We start from the raw sequence: 22,444 nt of genomic DNA, 5'->3' as shown, positions 1-22,444 counted from the left end.
TCACATTGTGAAATTCAGCTTTCATTTAAGTTAGCAATGACTTTCCACTTTTCCCATTTTTTACACTGAATAACAGAATCGAAACTGAATCGAAAGACCAGCCTTGTCTTCATTTTTTTCAGAACATCAAAAAGAAAAAAAAAACTTATTGTCATAGGAATTCCATCTACACTGAACTACCACAACATTAAATTCACTGACAACACTGAGCATCTCGTTAGAGTGGCACCTGGCACTACTAGACAGCAAATCAACAGTTGGTTTTTGAAGTTGATATTTTTGAAGCATGAAAAACTGGCAAATTTGCCAAAAAGACATGCCAAATGCACATCCAACCAAAATTTTCTCAGGTGCGGGACGAAAAACAACAGGTCAAAAAAAGTTCCTTACACTGTTCGGTTCCAAATAAATAATTTAATTCAGTTTTAAGCTTCAAGGCTTTAAAAGAGAATTAAATTTGTTATTTGGAGCTTAAAATTTCCAGAACTATGTGTGACCTGCAGCTGTCATTTCAAGATGTCTGGCTTGGAGCAACTCCAAACTGTTGCAGTGTTCCCAGTATGCAGTGGTTAGTACCTACCAAAAGTGGTCCAAGGACGCACAGTTTGGTATACCAATAACAGGAGTGGTTTCCACGGAAAAGCTACTGTTTGACAAACCGCTGAAAGCCCCAATGGAGTCTATGATAGAAAGGTATCATAACACATAAGGCATCCCAGCTTTCTGTGAGGCTGCAATCCATAGATAGTGCCCATGCTGACTCCTGTCCACTGCTGAAAGTGACAACAACGGGTATGTGAATATCAGAACTGGAACACATGGCCATGGAAGAAGGTGGCCTGCTCTGATGAATCATGGTTTCTTTTATAGAACAGAGAACAGAATAGAATTGAAAAGTGGGCGTTATTTTGACATGTACCACCTAAAAACTGTTCCAAACCATGTATACCCCTTCATGGCAATGGCATTCCCTGATGGCAGTGGTCTTGTTTAGCAGGATTACTCTTCCTGCCACACTCCAAAAAATGTTAAAAAATGGTTCCAGAAACGTGACAAAGAGATCAAGGCATTGACTTGGCCAACAAATTCCCCAATCTCAACCTGTGGGATGTGCTGGAAAAACAAAATCTGGGACCTTCCAGAACTGAAATGATCTGCTGCTCTTGGCCTTGGTTCCTGATACCACAGGACACCTTCAGAGTTCTTGGGAAGTCCACAACATGGCTCAAAGCTATTTTGGTGACCCGAAAGGGGCCGACACAGTATTCAGGAGGTGGTTTTAATCCTGTGGCTGTTCGGTGTAAAGTTTTCACATACTGGGGCCAATGGTTGCTCATTTAACCCGGGGCCAGGTGGTTAAAAAGCAGTAAAAAGTACCATAAACATGCAGCATAACATGACAAAAGACAAACAAAGAAGCCACAGAGAGTGCCCCTATCGTTTGTGATTCCACCACAGGACAACAACACTTTGTGTCTGCACCCTGCCCAGTCTGAAGCACGCAGACAGGCCACAACAGAAGCCTCTCAACACAACATGGAAGGGAGTTTACCCAAAACACTCCATTGTAAGCAGAGGGCTGAAGACTCGTCTCTGTCAACATATGTTTTTTGGTCTTGATATTAGGTAAACACATTCAAAAGACGAGGAAGTAAAACCAGTCACGACAACGTAACCCCCATGCATGATTTCATTACATAGTTGTCATACATTCGCTGGCACACAATGATTATGTTATATTGTGATGCCTTCCCTAAGAGGCCCTCTTACACATTACAGGCCTGTCACGTTTAACACGTTCATGTGTCTCTGTTTCTCATTGAGCGACTCGGTTTGTATGAGAGCAGGCATTAGCCTCAGTGACACAAGAAATCAGCTCTACTGTTGTGGTATGTGGTGTTCCTCCACAGCCTTAAAATTCATCCTCCATATAATGGAATGTTCGCCCAAAACGCTATTCAGTCGCCTGAAGCAAAATCGAAAAAGTAATCTTCAACTTTGTGGTGGTATCATTAAAAAAAAAATCCCGCAGTAGTGCCACGAAGGTGTGACAGATCAGCTGAGATGACACAGTGTGATAGTTGCTTTCTTTTCGTTCCGTGTGTTGTTTCCACTGGCAGCTGGATGGTAGTTATTCATGTGTGGTGTAAGAGTTTGTGTTACGAGAGCTTGTTACAAGGCTAAAATTTCCATCATCCAGTCAATTTATTTGTCAAGGGGAAACAAGCGGAGACCAACCCTCCCTCCTCCCCTATCCTCCCTCCTTGTCTCCCACCAGGGCTCGCCATGCCGTGACTGAAGCTATTACATCCCTTGTTTTACAATAAAAGACATCATGACTAGGAAGGAAAACAATTTGGCAAAAACAGGTTTTCACAAATTGCAACACTTAAAACCAATTATTCAGTTGTACTTCTTAGTCATAGACAGAATATTTGTTGGGGTTTTCTTGCCACATTTGCTCGACCCAGTTAGCTCCCACTATGCTCTGCTTTGTTTTCTTTATGCAACTTACCGTAACCTTTTATAGTCATCTCATCACAGATCAGCTATGAACGAGATGTGTTTGTTATGTTTGTTAGCACATACTGCTCCCAGGTTTTTAATAGTTTTTATTTCTTAGAATTTTAATGTAATTATTCAGCTGCCTCATTAGATAAACGTTCAATTGCACAATATGGTTACAGCATGCAGACCTTAAATCAAAAACTGATGGTCTCAATAGCTAATTCAAAGCCTGTCAATCAGTCCTTTTTTGTGACGCTAGATAAATACAAGACTTGGAATGAAAATGAGTTAATCATTTTCCCAGGTGTTGTCAAAGCAGGGGTGGGTGTTTGTTGAGTTCACGATGTGCAGCGTTGCCAAATGAAGACAATATGGCGTTGAATTGTCTAGGCTTAATTTGCTTTTTATCAGAAACATGTTTCCGCTGGCTAATTCAAGCCAATTGTGCAGCACTGACTGACTGTCTGTCTAACCTCTGCAGCTGTCCAGATGTTAATGAGGCCAAACTTCTCAAACGTCTGATGTTTACCGCCCTGTTTTTTTATGAATAACTGTTGCGTTAGAAGCTGTTGTTCAGCTCACACTTCCCACTCTTTTTGTGGTACACTGCCATAGCGCATTATGTCACTACCTTTACTCTGCTGCACATGTTCATTACTCATCATCAACTGAGCTGTAGGAAGTTAAATAGCTTATTAACAATGATGTCTGCAGTAAAATGTAAGATTCCTATACACTTTTCCTCGGAAACACTGCAGGACCTGTTCGCCAAGGAGCATATTTATTTAATCTTTGGGGAAATTAAGAGTAATCACAGTATGATTTCAGTCTAATTGTTAAAAACATACATTATCTTTACTTTTTCATCAAAATGCTAAAGCATCTTTGAGCTTGTTCCATGGCACATCACTGAAGACTGCGACTGAGAACCTTGCTGCTTGATAGCTTCAACTAAATGAAATAGAAGTAAGCCAAAAGAAGGTCACAGTTCATTCTTGACTTGAAAATGATCTGAATGTCCACTGACTAGTGTTTAAAGGAACTTTCAGCCTCATTTCTCATCTTGCTGAACTGCCATGAGACCACGAGATTTGACTGAAAGCTCTGGAAATGCCAGTAGAGGGACCTTGAATTAACTTGTTTTTGCTAAACTACTTTAGAGCTGTTTTGAAGTGAACTTAATATATCTTCATAGATCACAGACAGCCTTAAAGTGAATGAATAGTGTCGACACGGCCTGTTAGAAATCATGTAATTCACTTGAACCTTTGATAAATGCTTTCTCTGATATTCTCTAATAGAAATATCTGCCAGAACATATTTGTCCACCGAGAGCTTAAGAATCAGTCGGTTACCTAATTGAGTAAGAAACAGCCTGAGTTTCCAGTCACTCTATTGTTAACTGTTCAGGAATGATGGTATGAAAATAATGATGAAAAGTTGCTATTTTCAGCCTTCAGTTACAGTTTAATTTCTCTTTACATGTTGTTATGAAATTACTGAGAACTGACTGAAGTTGAGTTCATAAAAAAACTAAATTCTAAATTTATTAGGAGATGCGACAAAAGAAAAAGCATCATCTACCGGTTTTTATTTTTTATTTTCTTGGAAAAAGGCTTTAACGTTGTTTTGACAGTTCTTTGTAACTCATAATGTTGGCCCACTTAAGCACTTTTGGGATCCAACTAACTAGCCAAGTCACATATCAGGTTTCTCCTTATTAATATCAAAAACATATTGTAATCTTGAATAATTAATTAGAGTCAAAGTTCACTCCTTAGCATAATTCACAGTCTGTTGAAAGCACAGAGTCAGATATGGTCAAGCTGATGTGGCTGACATTAAAAGTGGCCAACAAAAATACAGAATGCATTTGCTCAAATTTGGTCCACTGACAAATAGATTTGGATGGGAGTGTTAACAGTGGGGGATAAGTTTGTACCCTGCCAGATTAAGAAACCAGGCTTTCTATTCTTTCATAAATCCTCCTCTCATTCTCTTCACTATCTCCCAAGGTGAGCCCAGCCAGTGTTATGTGTTTGACGGCGACGGTGTGTGCGAGGAGTTTGAGAGGGGCTCCAGCGTTCAGGATTGCGGTTACTTTACACCTTTGGGCTACACAGATCAGTGGGCATCCTCTGCCACGGCTTCTCACCAGGACCCCAACCGCTGCCCCGCCCACGCTGCCACCAGGGAGCCGTCCCTTACCAAGGTACGAACTATGAACCACAGGGCACATAAAAGACTTCCAGATGACAATAAACGCAGCATGAAGGCTATTGTGGAAATCCTCAGCTCAGCCGGCTGTATTTCTAAACAAATTTGTTTTCTTAGCACTTTTAATTTCTGTGCTATTTTTGTTGAAGAGGACGGTTAAATTGGCTCTTTTTACATTCTGCTTAATTTTATACGAATGCAAATGTCATAAACCAAACCCACCAAACATGAGCTGATCTTGTGGTGCGTCCGTATTGAAGACTTCACATTATTTTTATGTATTTATAAAGCGTCAAAATTATTATATAATGGCCTGATTCTAATTACTGAACCGACCACAATCATTTTGAATAATTTACCTGCAAAGACATCTGGATGAAACCAACAGAAATGTCATGTTTCAGTCACTATTTTGACATCATCTCCTTCTGCTGCTGTGGTTTAAAGGCACAAACTGTTTATCTGGAGTTGCTTAACTTTTAATATTGGACCAACCTTAATGCCATGATTTAGCTGCAAAGTCAAACACCACAGCAGCACTGTATTTTGGGTTTAAGCTAAATGAAAAAGGAAAATCCAGCAATTTGGAGTAGGCAGTTTGTTGGATTTGCAGCAAAAGGTTGCTTTCAAAGGTGCTAATGACTAATCTACAACTAATAGAGGCAGAAATTAACTGACAAAAAGACAATTCCATCATTAATCACAGTAAATTGAATGCTTGAACACCAACTGAAATGTCATGGCAGTGACAGCCCCAGTGCAGATACAGTAACATCCATTCAAATCAAGATAACCCATGTAAAATCAAAATAAAACTGAATTTCCTCCTCATTTGCTGACTGAAGCAAAAATGTTTTCATATACTATACAGTACATACAATACAGTACAGTCAGTATTTCTCTCAGCCTATGCTTATACAAACACTTTATTACAATAGAAACAATTAATGGTTGCTATTAATTGTTTCTACCGAGTTATGGATTCGGTGAAAAAAGCCCCATCTACTCCCATAAAAGATATAAAAAAATTTAATAAGTGTCAAAGAAACCTCTTCATGTCACACTTTGAAAGACCAAAGAGGTGAATTGAAAGCCTGTAATGAGCCACCGCATCATTGGTTAATGTGGATGACTAAAAATCACAGCTGAGCAGCAACTGCTGAGGTAAAACCTGATGAAGAGGAGCTTTGCGCAAAACTCTGGAGGACATTTTGGCAGAACTTTCAATGGCAACACAACAACTTTGAACGCATCATAGCTCCCTTTATTCTTTTTACAACTTCAGTGCAAAATGCATCAATCATTTCCAACTCTGACATCTCCCATAAAATGTCTACAATCTCATGAGGCCTCTTAGGTCCATCATTACTGATGAGCCAAATTATGTTACAGTTTTACAAGTGTTCTCACATCCACATAGTTCCTCTAGACAAAAGGTCACCCACAAAATAAAGAACAAGCAGGAGAAAAGACGCAGAGTTTAGTAAGTTCTGTTGAACAGGGCAAGAAACATGATTTAATCCACTTTTATCGAGGGAGGATTGCCTGCGTCAGACACGCCGGTTCCTGCATCTCAGAACTGGCAAACCTTCTGGGACATTTTTATCCTACAGTGTCTGAATAAGGCAAGGTGCAATAAACAAAACAAATCAAAGTGTCTTGAATAAAGTCAGCATGACCCATGTAATGCTTCACTTAACAGAGGATTTTCAGCTCCTTTCAATTCACTAAAGGGACAAACTTTGTAAGTGAGACTCAATGAACCCTTTCTTCCAACATACTGCAAATCAGAATGTGACATGTCAGCAGATTTGATTGTGTGCGGGTTTTCTGACGGTAGATTCTGTAAGATCAGGTTAATGAGGATAAAGGTGAGGATTTGGTCATGGATTGATAAAAAAAAAGTAAATCCACACTTGTGAAGATGAAACACTAGAAGAAAGGTTGAAAAAATGTCTGTTTTTGTTATTTATTTCTAATTGCTCTGACTTGACAAGCACGAAACACATATTTTCCTGAGAAGTAATTTAATTTCATGTTAATTGCTGCAGTACTTCTATTCTTCTGTGTGAAGCTCTGCAGGTACCAGCACCTGGAGGTGAGTGAGAAATCGCCCACTGATGCCTGGTTCCCATGCACAGCCCAGTCTGACACAAACAATGACCTGGAACATTCACTCTGGCTAAAGGTATGTGTGTGTGTGTGTGTGTGCGTGCGTGCGTGCGTGCGTGCGTGCGTGCGTGCGTGCGTGCGCGCGTGTGCGCGCGTGTGTGTGTGTGTGTGTTTTCTCCTCCACTGAATGACTGTGGGTGGCTACTCTGTCTCTAACAGCTTCCAGCACTTTCCAATACTCCTTTAAATGGGGTTGAAGGGCTTCTAAAGCAGACTGCTGGCTTGAACCTCTTCACACGCACATATTTCTAACTTTCGAACAATTATATGATTCATACGTTGCACTGGTACCTATAATTACCTATTTTCCAGGTCAACTGTGAATTAGGAGTTCTAATGATGTGTAGATGATTAGCAAATCATGACTAACCTCCTACTTATTGTTTATTTGTATTTGATGATTTCATTTTTTACCCATTCAGTAGAGTCCATTACCAGTGTATTAATAGTGGAAGACCAAGTGTTATATAATTAACTCATCATTCATAATTAGATACTTAAAAGGTTCATAAGTTTTTAAAATACTGGCATCTGAAGGAATAATAATAATTTTCTAATATCATAAATAGATGTTAGTCATCATGGATGCATAATTTCTAATTATAGTTTATTATGCTTCCATAACATGTGGATCAAGAGGGAAAAAACAATAAGTACCTTCTATTCACAATCATTATGTATCATTAACTAATTGTTTATTTGTAGTTAGGATGAAACATTTCAAAATAAAGACATCGCTGTGTTCAAAGAAAATGACGGAGAAATTGATTCATGTGAAGTTAAATTGGTTCGTCCTGCTTATCTTTGTAGCTGCATCGCTCTCGAGCCAACAGCGCTTCACGTAAATGTCCTGGTTTGTGTACAGAACTCTATTTGGACCTGGCTGTTCCACTCCTGACCTGTGTCTGGTTCTCATATTTTGCCTTTTTTTTCTGTTATTTAATCTTTCCACAGCCACGGTTCCCTCAATCAACTCTGCGGGTCCAGACTAAGCGTAGGCTAGCTGTTGATTTGACTGATAGCTTCACAACCTTGTCTCTCATTCTCTGGATTATAGGGTCCTTTGCAGTCATGAGTTCGCCTCTTTCCTTTCCCTGCTCACACGTAGTCGTTTTCTTTCTCTCCGTCTCATCATTTCCACTTCTTTGTTGAATGACTCATCTTTCCATCCCCTGTTTCTTTTATGGATGCCCTCTTTATCAGCCACATCTCTACAGCCTCTCTGGAAGGCTGCCTTCTCCCGAGACTCTTTCACTGTCTGAAAGCCTTCATTATAACACCCATATATGTCAGCTCTCCCTGAAACATCTCTTTTTCCTTCAAGTGTTCTTTCTGTCTCTAAAAGACTCCCCTCTTCTTAATTATCTAGTCTCGCTCGATGTGAAGAGCGATCCTCAGCCATCCTCATCATCACATCCACCTCTGCAAGCTCTGTGAAAAGCCTCTCTCATTTAACATCTTCATTTGGAAGCCTTTTCTCATTTCTACAAGACTTTTAACACTTTCTTTAAAGGGATACTTTATCTAAAATCTATCTTTTAAGTATGAAACACCCTCAGCCTGTAGGCTTGACAGGTGGCTGTAAAAAGTTTGCAGTTCTAACGAAGAGGACCAAACACCAATGTCAGCTTAGATTCACAGCAACTGCATTTTATTTCGCTGGTAAAATGGAACATTTGATATTATTTCTGCAGCTCAATTCTCTACTCTTCTGTCTTTAAGGTCAGAACAATCGAAACAGTTCTTTCCCTGAAATATAAGCACATCCACGCCTTATCAGTCCTCGTGTGTAAACCTGTAAAGCCCAAATATAAAACATTTTTTTTACCTCTCAGACATGGCTGTTGGAAGCCTCTGATGCAGAAATGACTGGGTTTCTAATCATTCCATGCTTTCCAGAACAAATATAAACAACAACCAAGGGTTCATTTGCAGGGTTGAATTGCTTATGTTGTCCCATAACAGCACATATCATCAATAGTTATTGCAAAGCAGTTATATTTTTATGAAGGGACAATTCTGTCTTAGTCCCGGTGTTCAGTTGTGTTGATTTGCAATTATAGTCCCTAAGAGAGATGTAGGTTCGAAAACTTCGACAGAAAGACTTTTAAGTGCAGGAACCAGAAAAAAACGGATTATTTTCATCAATTCTTGTCTAAACTGAAAACTGAGAAAACATTAGATTTTTATTTCTATTTTTTCATCTATGAACATGTCAGACATCTAATTCAGTGTGTGGTGCACATGCTATTTTGACTAAGCTAACCCAGACATGTAGAACTGCAACACAAATAGAACAAGATCAAAATCTAATTTGAATGCATTACAAAATACCTAAATAATTACATATTGTGGAAATTACAAAAAAAAGAAGAATGCTTACAAAAAATATTTACGGCACTTGAATAAAGTTGAAGATTGTCTGTCTTTAACAAACACATTTGCAGATTTTTTATTTTTTTTTTAGGATAGCAAAAAGTTTGCAGCTGTGGGCTTCACAGGGGACATTTACTCACAAAGATAGCTGTAATTAATAATATTTGCTTTCATCGGCTGTGTCATCACGTAATTTAGCGTATATTTAATACTTGTATTTCTATACCAAATCACAGTGTACGCATAGCTTCAGATTTATGTTTTTACCTTTTTCACAGTTGATACCACTATACCCTTTGAAACAGGTGGGATTTGCTCATTCTGGGGTGGCAGCCTCTGTGATGGTGTACTTGGCCTCTGATGGGTCGTGGTCTGGGGAGCAGTGTCGGAGGACGGTCACCATCTTTCTATCTGATACCACTGGCAAGAACCACTCACTCGGTACTTTTCATTTGTCCTGCTTTGTATTTGTAAAGTCAGAAAATAACAAGTTGTTAAGATTTGTAGCTTAAAAGCTATCTGAAACCCTTCCATCTACCCAGGCACACATGACCTCTCCTGTCATCGGAACCCGTTGGTGGTGAATGTTACCCATGACCTCTCTCAGCCCTTCTTCCTCACGTCCTCAGTCATCCTCCTCTTCTCCTCCTCCTCTGTGGCAGTGGCAGGTGTGGCTCTGAGGACCTCCTGCCACTTCAGCACCTTCGCCCTGACCGGGTGCGCATCAGAGGGTGGGCTCTCCCACAACTACCTACTTAACACACACTCAACAGTTTCATATGATGCTTGGAAAAAGGAACACAAATGGGTCAATATATAATTGAGGGACTTTTGAAGTCCATGGGATATATCTTGCATACATTTTTATTAAAAGTAAAAAACTGATGTTTTTTATGTTCATTTTGATCTTGTCTTTACAAATTCCATAATTGTTTACAATGGAAACAATCACTTATTAATAAAAAATGTCTGGATATCACTAAAATGTCAACTAAATAACCATCCAAATTTAATAACAACCACCTTTTATTAGCTAAACAATAATAAAATGAGCTTATTCAAAAATTGTTTTGATCTGTGTTCTTTAAGTTGAGATAATCATGACAGATATTTCTTTTTGGCGATATATCAAATTTTATGTGGAAATTTACAAATTGTATGTGTCCAAGAATCACTTTCAATTAAGTTCCCCATTACAAAAACACCTCTCAAGGAATTGTTTTAATTCCAGATCACATGACCTGCTCCATATGATGTCATTTCCTCCTGAAGAAAAGACTGGAGAGACTCCAAGGCTTTCTGAGTTATTTAATATAAAGTAGTGTGTGAGTCAAGTGTGGATTTATGGCATGTCAACAGGTTTACTACAATATCTTTATAAATAACTTTCAATTTCAATTTTACTCAATTGTATATAAAGTATTTAGAGGAATCTTTCTCTAAAAATGCCATGTGGTGTTTGGTTATAGGCAGCCATGTTGATTATAGGCCTGAAAACAGCAAAAATGTCAACTATGTTACAAAAAGTCTTGTGATTATGTATTGACCCAAATAATTACTGCTCTCATTTAAGTAAAGAAAACACATGAATGTAAGATAAAAGATCACAATACTTATAAAAGGAATATGTCAAGTGGGAGTTTGGTTGGAAAAATGTTACCGCAAACTGTGTACCTTTGGGAAAATTGACTTGCGTGCTATTTCTTTCAAGAAATACTCCACTGATTTAGAATTATGCAACTATAGTGTTCATGGATCAGGATGAACAGTTGAAAGTGATCAAAATCAATGTTATTCATGCCATCTTCTTATTTGTCAAAATATGGCATCCCTTACCTACAGTAAAATGAGACTACTGAAAGTCATAATAACTACACAATGGCACACCTCAAAGTTCCAAAATGACAACCTCCAATTCAATTAATTGGATTCGCTAAAGCTATAATCGTCATCATTTTAGGCTTCCCAGTTATTTCCTGGTCTCTCCCTGGCTCTCATCCTTCTGTTTATCTCTCTTTTCCTTTCCCTCCACCTCTGCAATAGCTGTTTGCGGCAGCCGTGTCAGATGGACAGCTGCAGTCCTCTTCAGTTAGAGCATGCGTCGGTCAGGTGAGCCCTTTGGAATGAAACGCTGGCCGATTAGAGAGCTGAAACAACAAGCAAAAGAACGATCTATATATCAGTGTGTCTCTGTAGGTGTACAGGAGGAGGGGAGGCTTCTCGCTGCTCTGTTCAGTGTCACCGTGGCTTCAGCATCACTGTGCTCAACGGCAAAGAGACCCTGGCCCACCAGGTACACTGCACCAAAATGCACCCAATGTCCTTTAAATGCTAACTTTTTCATTTATCTATGTACCAGTGATACATGAGTGGGTTGACAATATCTGCTCAACAATCTCTTATTTTTCTGTAACTTTTATAGCATAAAATATGTATATTTGTAAAGATATCTGTGAAATTTTGGTTTGATACGTTGAATACTTTCCGAGATATATTTTAAAAGGGTTTGCACATTGACTGACTTTCAACACTTATTTTTGGACACTGAAATGTTTCAATGACAGTATCTTAAGAATTATTAAAGTTAAAGTCTGACATTTTGACAGCCAATTCTCATCATGTGATTGATTCAGAATCTGCAATATTAGATAAGCAGATCAAATACATTCTGATTGTGGGTGAGTGAAAATCTGAAAAAAAATGTAAACTGTCATGAAAAATCCCATCTTTGAGCTCACATTAACAAAAAAAGGAACAATGCAGTATTCAACTAGTGATATTTCCTGGACCACATGTAGATGCATGTCACAGCAATAATAAACAGAGCATCAGTCATTTTCAATATATGGTCACTAAAATAATAAAAAATAAGTGATTGTCATACAACTTTCGGATTTCAAAATAACTGGCATGAAAAGTTGTACCACAAAAATATTTCTAGATAGCTTAACCAAGTTGAACTTTTAAAATGGTTCTGAATTTTCTGACATAATGAGAAATAACATTGAAAATTGCAGGCTTTTATCTTGAATAGTTCCTGAGAAATTGTAATCCAAACATAGCCTCCAATTTCAATGTGGAAAAAACTGTTGAAAGTGGGTTGGTGTGTAATGTGAAATTTAATTACATTTTTTAAAATTAATTATGTATTACACAATGTGTACAGGTTTAATTTCAAATCAAATGTATTGATTCATTGGAAAAAAAAAAATCTTGATATATCAATCTAAATCTTTGCAGACATTCATTTACAGTCATTGAGGGTTACCAGAGATGTAAGAAGGGCAGAAGTTTGGTTTCATGAGAAAGACATTGACAGCAGTGAAGCTTGCAGTATTGTAGTACTACAATAGTTTGTTCCATGGGGCGACCCGATTGTTGAGCAGTTAGGCTACATACCACATGGGCGCTAATGCCCTGAACAGTAAGACCCCGGCCTCTTTGTGACATTTTCTTCTTTTTTTTGTCTCCCAACAATTGTGGTCACATCCTGTTTTGCCTCCAAGAAACTCGGACAACCAAATTACATCTACTGTGAATGATGAGAGAAACCAAACAGATTTTATATCTACTGCGCTCGTTTTCACATATGACTTTGCATGTCACAGTCGAAGAAAGTGTCTTCATAAGTCAAACACAGAATTTTAGGAATGATATTTGTGATGGTATAAACCCAGATGTGTAAGAGAAGACAAACCACCAAAGTAACTTTTCCATGAGCTGACACAGAGGCAGAGAAGCAGCATGGACTCCCCAAGGCTTTGTTGGGATATAAGAAATATTGAATATATCAATTCAATTTGAGAATTTGTTGTAATTTATGGTTTTTTTATAGTAGTTAAGGATGGAGAAAGGATGACTGCTACTATTTGTGATTATTAGTAACACTGAAAGGCAGGCAGAGTGTCTGTTTATCAGACCAGAACGACATTTTACTGAAAAGGGTTTTTGCATTCCTATTTTTCAAGAAGATTTTTTTACATGAAGAGATTCAACAAAACAAGTTTATAACTTCCTATTTTATCACCGTTTCTTGAATTTTTGACAAAAACATTCTTTTTTTCAAATCTGAGCATTTAATAACGTTACCCAGCATCTGCTGCATTTTATATTTCATCCTTTCCTTTTCATCCAGCAAAAATAAAGCAGAAACACAGCTTTGACTCTTGTCTTATTCTTTCTTATTCATTCTCCTTCCAGAGAAAGACCGAGCTGGAGTGTTTTCACGGTTCATGGGATCGTGCAGTTAGCTGTCAGCCTGTAGACTGTGGTCTTCCCGATCAGTCTCACGTCTACCACGCCATATTCAGTTGCCCCTGGGGAACCACCTTTGGCAAACAATGTTCCTTTACCTGTGGATCGCCAGCAATATTACAAGGTAACTTATGGATGTGTTGATTCCGGTCAATTCTAGTTTTGACTGTAGTCTTTGTTAAATCACAGTGGATGATGATGTTTTCATAACACCACTAGGCTAACCATGCTAGGAAAGCAATCAATGATTTAACCCCTAAAACCCAATTTCTGTTTCTCAAACTTACATATGTAGAAGTTGGGTTTTCTGTGTGTGAAAATAGTCCCTTCATGCCATAAAATGTCTTTGATCTGAATCTACACTGCAGCCAGAGCTTACCAGTGCACCTATAGTTTGGTGCAAGCATGATAACACTCCTGTACGCTACACAATGTTGTAATATTGCATGAATTCAGATGAACATGTTTGAGCTGGAAACCAATTCGGAGGATAAATAATGAGCCTCATGTTTTGGAGCTCGTCGTTGCTACGCTGCAGTTTCAAGGTAGAAATGCTCAGTCATGGCGTTGACTGTTTTTTCACTCGTCCTCTAGCATATATTAAAAAAAGACCTCATGAACACATTAATAACATTTAAAAATTTTATTTTCACCAGATGGGGTCTTTAAAATTTCTCCCCAAATTTGCCTCCCTGCTTCCAAATTATGACATTAAAGATTTGGCTGTAAAACACAAAGAGCCTAAATGCAATCCATCAGGATTTGCAGCTTAATTCCTTCGCATTTAACATTGACTTTAAACTTTTACGCGAAATCAAATAGGCGGAAACATTCTCAGACATGTTATTGATTTTTACAATTAAACTGACTGAGCCAATATTAATTTGAAGATTATTATTTGATAAAAAAATGAACAAATAAAAAACTCTTAGATTTGCTCACTGTTACTGACTGAGAGAGTTTGGGATTGAAGGAGAAGTCTCACTAAAAAAATATCCAAATTATAAATTAATTTTGGCATTCCTTTTGGGCTCATCCATTTCTTTCAGTTGCCAAATAAAACAATAAACGTCTCTGGAGGCTTCAAATTTGGTGTGCAAAGTTATTCCGTTCCCAATTGCAATAGCAAGATGAAACATTCTTCATATTTTATCGATTTCGTAGAAAAATACACTTTTGAACTGATACCTAGTATTATTTGCAGCTGCTTTATGACCCACCTTCACAAGTTAGAGCCGAGTCTACAAACTAAAGCAAGATGCTTCCACCAGCTACAGCCAATGAAATGAAAATGAACATCACACCATGAGTTTAAACAACGACAGGGTGCCTCCTGTTCTAGTTAGTGACAGGGTAACTATTCCACAGTGTTAAATTTAAATCACATTGGAAAATTCATTCCCAAAATCATAACTTTGTCTTAACCTCACAACTATTACCTCTCATATTGCTTCTCTCAGCAGTTTTATGGCCTTCACAATGTCACCGTTATTAACAATCAGGATGAACTCTAATCGAAGCATCTACTTGACATTTTCTTGTCCCTTTTACATACACAGACAGCTACTCAGATGTCCGAAGTGTTTTTAAACAGGCCTCTTGCATCGTAACCATGAAGAACAAATACAGCCTGTGGCACCCATAATTAAGAATACCACCATCACCACACATACACGACAATACATAGATACACACAAAACTTAAAAAAGCCCTCTTTAGTAATTCAAGTTCCGCAGTACAATAGAAGCTTCTCGCATGATTGAACGGGCCGAGTGTGATATCCACACACTCGTGTTCTCGGTTGGAAAGCCACAGCGAAATGTCATAGTAGAGTCGGCATGTATTCCTGATCCAAATACAGATTGTGCAGAAATAATTCTATTTGTGGCTTTTGGTTCAGCGAAATATATTTGAAGGCCATCATGCGTCACTCAGCAGTAAAAAAGCACATTCTGCAGTTCACAGAAAATATGTCTGTAATGGATTTTGATAATCCCAACACCAGAACAATGTTTAAATAGCTCATAAAAAATATATGATGCCATGTTAAGGATTCGTTGCATTTTACCGACCCAATAAAAAATGTGAAAGTTTTAGGGTGTTATGATTCTCTATATAGAACAACAGTCATGCTTCATGTGGGGGCATACAGGCATGAAAATATTAGCTTTGGGCAACGCTGAAGCCAGATCCTCCCCATAACTGTACAGGACAGAGCAATGAAACAAAGCAGAATGTTCGGGGGGATAGAAATAAATCCACGAGTTTCACCTACTTGTGCTTCTTCCATGAACTTTTTTTGTGTTTAATATATAGTAAAGAATATTTTATATACCTGTACAGTTTTGTGCTTAGAGACTAATGTTTTTTTAAGCTAAGATAGATACTTTTTTCTGACTTTACTGAGACACCTTGCTGAGGTTGCGAGTCTTCTCCACTTTATACTGTTAGTACGCTTTTTTTTAGCTTTTCATAGATAAACATTTTATAACTGTAAATGCCTGAAGTTGCTTTTTTCTGACTTCGAGTGATTAACACCCTCATTTTACGGAGGCTGTGGAATCATAGCAATATAGTAAGCATTAAAAACACAGCATAGTGAGCTACATGTAGATTCAGAGTGAGAGAGACAGGAAGAAAACATTGAAACTCTGGTTTTTCCTGCATACAGGAAATGCTGACACCCCCAGAAGAGGTTTGGTAAAGCAAAATCACTACAACTGAGAATGTAAAAGCAATATAGATTTTTTCAAACCAGGTTTGTTAATTGGGAAAATGCAGTGATTTCTGGTCAAATAAGGCAATAAAGACTCATTGCTTTTTCTGTAAGCAGCCGACCGTGCTTGCCGCTATGCGTACTTGGTTCCCAAGTCCTTTTCTGAGCCCAGTCAAACCCTGGAAAGTACATTCATCTGCACTGCTCATTTAGCTGTTTTGTTCTTTCTCTGGTTAACTGTACTTCATAATTCTCTTGAAACCCTGTTGAAATGAAACTGTCCTTCCTCACTCTTCCTTTCTCTCTCTACTCTGTCCTCCTCAGGTGACAGTGACAGGCTGGTGTGTTTGGAGGACGGGCTGTGGTCTTTCCCAGAGGCCTACTGCAAGATCGAGTGTCCAGAGGTTCCAAACATATCCGATGCCAAGCTGCTAACAGCGGACTGTCTCGCTTCAGGGCACGACGTCGGCTCTGTGTGTCGGTACAAATGCAACCCAGGCTTTTATGTCTTAGGAAGCCTCAAAAAGAAGACACTGAGGTATGTGTAGTGGGACTGTTGGCGTATGTAGACAAACACTATTGCTGCTGGTGGTTAAGGGGCGCCTAGAATCCTTCATAATGGAGCAAATACTGCATTTCTGCTGTTGTTTCTTTTCATTATGTTATGTGTTCTAATTGACACCTTAAGTTATCAATGAGAAAATCAGTTTTTTAGGCCTTTAATCCTTTTTATGCACAAGTGGGTTACGCAATGCCTTGAAATGCTAGTCTGAATAGACAGCAGACCAAAGTAAATGCAGTGTTTAATTACACATGCCTCTCTGCGTAATGGAGGAAATTCCTTCTTTTCCTTTATTTTACAAGATTCCCATTACGCACTGCTTAATAAAATTAGGATCTTTGATTTAGGTACTTTATGCAGCAGTATAGCAACGGATCACATGAATCCCCAAAGGGCAACGTTTTAAATATTGATGGGTAGTTTTAAGAGGTATTTTTAGGCCCATCATCTGCATAACTATATTCAGTTTTGTAACAAACTCACAGTAGGGTCCAATAAAATATGTACTGCTGCTAACTGGGCCTCATCATTACTTGCCAGTTGTATTCACTGAGTAAATGCTCATTACTGAACACAGTTCCCATGTTTGTAATGAGATGGAGCTTTCCTAATAGGAGACACAGCCTCTGGGGTGAGTTTATATAGTCAGCTCCCTCGCTTCACACTTTTCAGTCTGTATTGTTGAGTTCATGTACAGTAGACTGTACATCGTAATGCTTTATTTTCCTGTCTTGAACTGAATTATGGTACAGTTTAACAAATACCTAACAAGCCGACATTTACCATCACATAAAGCCAGTAAAAATCTACATTTTATGGAATTACATTACATTAAACAAATAGTATTTCACCTTATTGGATGGAAATTTAAAGATCCATTTGCAGCTGGGTGTCTTTATGAGTTACGCTTTCTCAAACATATGTGTAAACATTTTAATAACCTCTGATGCTTTATTAGTCCAACATGTGAAAGTGAACAGCAGAAGCTATTAAAGAGCTTTAAACAGGCTTTTTACTCTTACCTTTGACACATGTACCCACATAAATATATATTATAACACATACTGTTGCATTTACACACTACGTGCACCACACAGGAGATCTTTTTTACTGTTGAATGAGCAGTCCTCTCTGCTAAGTGTGCTTTTTGTTACCGAAACTGTAAAAGTATAGTGAAGTTAACAATAGTGAAGGTGAGCAGGGGTACGGAGTGTGTGTCTAAAGTTTGTTATAATACATCCAAACATTTTTTGATGAATAAATGCCCATTTAAGTAGTCTATATTGAACAAAAGACGCAACACAATACTGATGTAGCCATCAAATACTGCATATTTACTTCATATTTGTAAAACTTTCTAACTGAATCCTCAAATCTAATTTAAACTTTTGAAAACCTTGTATGAATTAGAAAATTAAGCACTTACTCTTGTTGTCTCTAGGAAGTATTTCAGGTTAGAGTGCCTGGAGGGAGGGCAGTGGGAGGAATTGGGCTGTGAGCCAATATCCTGCCCAGCACTACCGGACGTATTCCAGGGGATGTACACCTGCACCAACGGCTTGTACTATGATACCCTCTGCAGCCTGCGGTGCCCGGACACAACAGAAAATGTAAGATTTCAAAAGACGCTCCATTACTCTCCCAGGTCAAAGTTGTTCAAGTCATAGTGTAATGCTATCAACATAGTCTGTGGCTATCAAGTCAAGTTTAGATCAGCTGGTTAGGGAGATTCACTCAAGTTCAATATTGGATTCTATTAGTCATGGTCATGGTTGGTGTTGTTAAAAAGAAATTAATCAAATATTGCTTGACGTCAGGCTTTAAAGTTTGCACAATAGCAGCGGTCAAAAACAATAGCATTTCAAGGGGTCACTTTTGGTATAATCCAGCAGTATTCATGTAGGGTAAATGAAGCGAGAAGAAGCTTTAAAAACGCCTGTCACTGTAAATGTATAAAAATGAGGACAACATCATGGTCAAACTAGTTCTACAATATAATCATTTTTACACAGTCCCCAGAGAATGATGCTTTGAATGTCTGGGCGCCATTGTTTTTATTGAAACCACATTTGCGTGTTAAAAAATTATGAGACAGAAGCATTTCAAGTGTTTTTGATATGTCATTTGTATCCGTTAAGTTAGTAATTCATTCATTTCACAAGTGACTTCAGTTGGCGTAGAGCTTCAAGTTTATCCACGCACATGCAATTTTCCAACCATGTTGAACATTAGTTTTTCTTCCCTTTAAGTTGTGGGAAGATAGATGTTGCATAATGAATTTTAGAATCTGTGTTTGTGTCCAGAGTGAAATTCGCTGCACTAAGGATGGTCAATGGACAGCAGAGTTCACCATGTGCTCCAAGCTGCAGGGTTCTTGTTCGACTCCTCCAGATCTCAACTCTGTGGAATACAGCTGTGACCAGGGGATGGATGTAGGTGAGTGTAACCTCCCTCTGGGGATGCAAGTGTAAACCATCAAATAAACAGTCCTTGTTAAAATCTCCTTCTTCTATCAAGCAAAATAAAAGCCATAAAGAGTTGCCTCCTGATCTTTGGCTTATTGTTGTTAAACATAAAGCATTTTTTTTTTTTTTTTTTTGTCAAAACGATGGTGATCTCTGATTATCTCCACTAAGGAGGCAGGGCTTCTATGTGCAAGATTATGCAGAAACTATCAGGCAGTATTTCATGAAACTAAGTGGAGACAAGAAGAATAGGCATTGGAAGAACCTGTTAAATTTAGGTGCAGTTGCAGACCACTCCTCTATAAAATGACAAAAAAAAAGACATTGATCTCGGTGGAGGATGTGCTCTCAGAGTGCCCTAACATTCAGATTCAGATACAGACAGTTGATAAAAAAAATGAAAGAAATGTCGTAAAAGAGGACCATTGTAATTGACAAACAGAAGCAACTTGTGAAAAATATTACATTATCATTTGTATGACCATCTTGACCACATATGATACAATCTGATCTTTAAAAGTAAACTTTATTTATTGCTCTGGTAGTAGCTCTAATAGTCTCATTTACTTAGCCAATAACAGCATGAACAAATTGAAGAGAATACATTAAATATAGTAAATATGTGGTATGAATGCATACAATGATGCTTGTAAACAAATAGATGTATACAATTACATCAGTGTTATTCCACCTTATTTATCCTCTGACTTTGTATAGTGTGTATTTTGAGGCAGATTCAAATCCAAATAGAAATACAAGACTCTTTTGTTAAAATATCAAGTTAGAAGACATTATATGCTGTAGTAGGTTGGCTAGTCAAACATGACATGCTAGCTAGCAGGCAAAAGCAATTTCACTGTTAAATTATTAACTGATACAGTCTGTCGAGTTAGTGTTGAAATACACCAACGCATTATTGTAGAAATGTTTGTCATTAAAAACCAAACAGAGATTTGTAGGAACTTCAGCTTACCGAAAGACAGCAAATGCACTTACAAACACACACATACACACCAACAGTAGATCCCCTCACACTGTGATGGTTGCCAAGTATCTGAACCACAGATGACAGATGATGGCGAGGTCCGAAGTTATGTGGTCTGCTTTTCTCTCATTCGCTGTTTGCACATGAATAAATTCAACAGATGTTAAATAGGTTCAGAGGTAAGTGTTATTTGATTTGTGTTTTTTTTTTTCCTTTTACTTGCAGGTGCCCAGTGCTACCCAACATGCATTGTGACTCTGGACATGGATCTGCGTGACCCAGTGGTTCTGCCCAACAGCACCACAGCTGACTCTTTGAAGCACTGGATGCTGCCAACCAAAGTCGAGGTGAGACGCTTCAAGAGACGAGTCAAGACTCATGAGTTTGATATTTTCTCCCGGGATTCTTTCTGAGTTCACTCAAGGACGTTTCAGTTCATTTTCTCAAATAACTCAAAACCAATAGTGTGTGTTTTCTCTATAAGATGCCTAATTAAGATAGTCTATGTATATATACACTCTTCAGTTAACTTTAATGCAATAAACAGAACTAAATACAAACAACACATTGCCACTCTACTAACTGAAAAATGGCAGCACAAAGGGGAATGCTTTCAATTACTGTTACACAAGTAATGTTGCCGCACATACATAAACATGGTCAGACACGTACTTTAGCAACAAATCCTCTGGTCTCCTCTTTTCCACTCTGAAATTTCTCTGCTGAGTGATGGTTGGCGGATACAACAAAAAAGTTTTGTCCTTTTATAGCAGCTGCTTAAAACTGTCAGTTCCTAAAAAAATTGTATGAAAACTGCTCCACTCTGCATGAAAGTTTTATACTGATGTTTTAAGGACTTTATGTCGCTGTTCACTATTTTCCAAACTACACTAATATATTTTTATATCCTCCTACCATACTGTACTAGACAACCACTGTTTTCTCTTAGGTTAGCACTGTCGCCTTACAGCTCGAAGATCCCTGGTTCACGTCCCGGCATGGGCCTGGGATCTTTCTGCATGGAGTTTGCATGTTCTCCCTGTGCATGCGTGGGTTTTCTCCGGGTACTCTGGCTTCCTCCCACAGTCCAAAAATGTGCTGAGGTTAATTGGTGATTCTAAATTGTCCATAGCTGTGAATGTGAGTGTGCTTCTTTGTCTCTGTGTGTAGCCCTACGATAGCCTGGCAACCTGTCCAGAGTGTCCCATGCCTTCACCCTTTATCAGCTGGGATAGACTCCATCCCCCCCGCGACCCTAATGAGGATTAAGCAGTGTACAGATAATGGATGGATGTTTTCTTTTAGTACTAATGGGTTATTGTTGCTGTTTCATTGAATTGTGTGCCTTGAATTTTTTTCAAGGTGGTTGAAAAATGAATGGTCAAATTTGAAGTTGCAGGAGCAGGCTGGCAGCCAAATGGTTACACTGCATGCCAAATGACTGAAGGGTCCCTAGTTCGATTACAAGAGCTGATTTGCATGCATTGATTGCACATAACGATGGATGCATCCTTTGTGACATGACCCACTTGTTTGTTGATGAGTGGTTTTGAAGCTCATTTTGGTGGCTTTAGCCAGTGCCATTTTGGCAATGCCTGACTCCTCCTACCTCCCAGCTAACTTTAAAATGAACAAAGAGGTGGAGTGTAAGTAGAGCTAAGAAGAGCCACGCAAATTTCTCTGGGCCACGAATGGAAAGGGGAAATTATGAACAGGAAAATTTTTTATACTGCCTGTAAACATGTTTGTTTCTGCTGGAAAATTACACATTTTAACATTGGGATCTATGTGGTGTGACTCACTTTTGGAGCCAGCCTCAAGTGGCCATTTTAGGTACTACAGTTTTATGCACTTCTCTGTTGGCTTCACTTTTCAACCCCGGAGGTTTGTGCTTGGTTGCATGTCATACCCCTCACTTTCACTACATATTTCCTGTCTGCCTCTTCACTTCAACTATCCAATAAAGGCAAAATGTACAAAAAAAAATCTTTGAAAACAAGCTGAAGCTGCAGATGCCAAGGTTTTATGACGTGGAATGCCTCAAAACTGCAAAGCGCTGGGGCCTTCCCATCATGCAACCTCAAAAATGTCTTTCACCGCCTTGTTTCCTGGCAAATGCAGACATCTTTCCATTTCCATAATGCATGTTTTGGTTTTCTGTTTGTTGTGACCATGCCTCGTGTGAGATT

At 38.5% G+C, this 22,444-nt stretch overlaps 1 protein-coding gene across 1 annotated transcript in view; it reads left to right on the top strand.

Moving 5' to 3' along the window:
• pappa2 (pappalysin 2) overlaps positions 1–22,444 on the top strand; it is an 83,581-nt gene that overhangs the window by 40,539 nt on the left and 20,598 nt on the right. The window contains exons 14-24 of the mRNA XM_023261626.3: positions 4,524–4,720; positions 6,800–6,913; positions 9,579–9,714; positions 9,816–9,990; positions 11,317–11,382; positions 11,470–11,566; positions 13,474–13,651; positions 16,568–16,781; positions 18,247–18,415; positions 19,109–19,241; positions 20,481–20,602. Of these exons, the coding sequence (XP_023117394.2) occupies positions 4,524–4,720; positions 6,800–6,913; positions 9,579–9,714; positions 9,816–9,990; positions 11,317–11,382; positions 11,470–11,566; positions 13,474–13,651; positions 16,568–16,781; positions 18,247–18,415; positions 19,109–19,241; positions 20,481–20,602 (1,601 nt within the window). The remainder of the gene's footprint in view (positions 1–4,523; positions 4,721–6,799; positions 6,914–9,578; positions 9,715–9,815; positions 9,991–11,316; positions 11,383–11,469; positions 11,567–13,473; positions 13,652–16,567; positions 16,782–18,246; positions 18,416–19,108; positions 19,242–20,480; positions 20,603–22,444) is intronic.

The sequence above is a fragment of the Amphiprion ocellaris genome, chromosome 10 (assembly GCF_022539595.1).
Source record: "Amphiprion ocellaris isolate individual 3 ecotype Okinawa chromosome 10, ASM2253959v1, whole genome shotgun sequence".
Classification (NCBI taxonomy): Eukaryota; Metazoa; Chordata; class Actinopteri; family Pomacentridae; genus Amphiprion; species Amphiprion ocellaris.
This window is presented reverse-complemented; position numbering and strand designations above follow the sequence as displayed.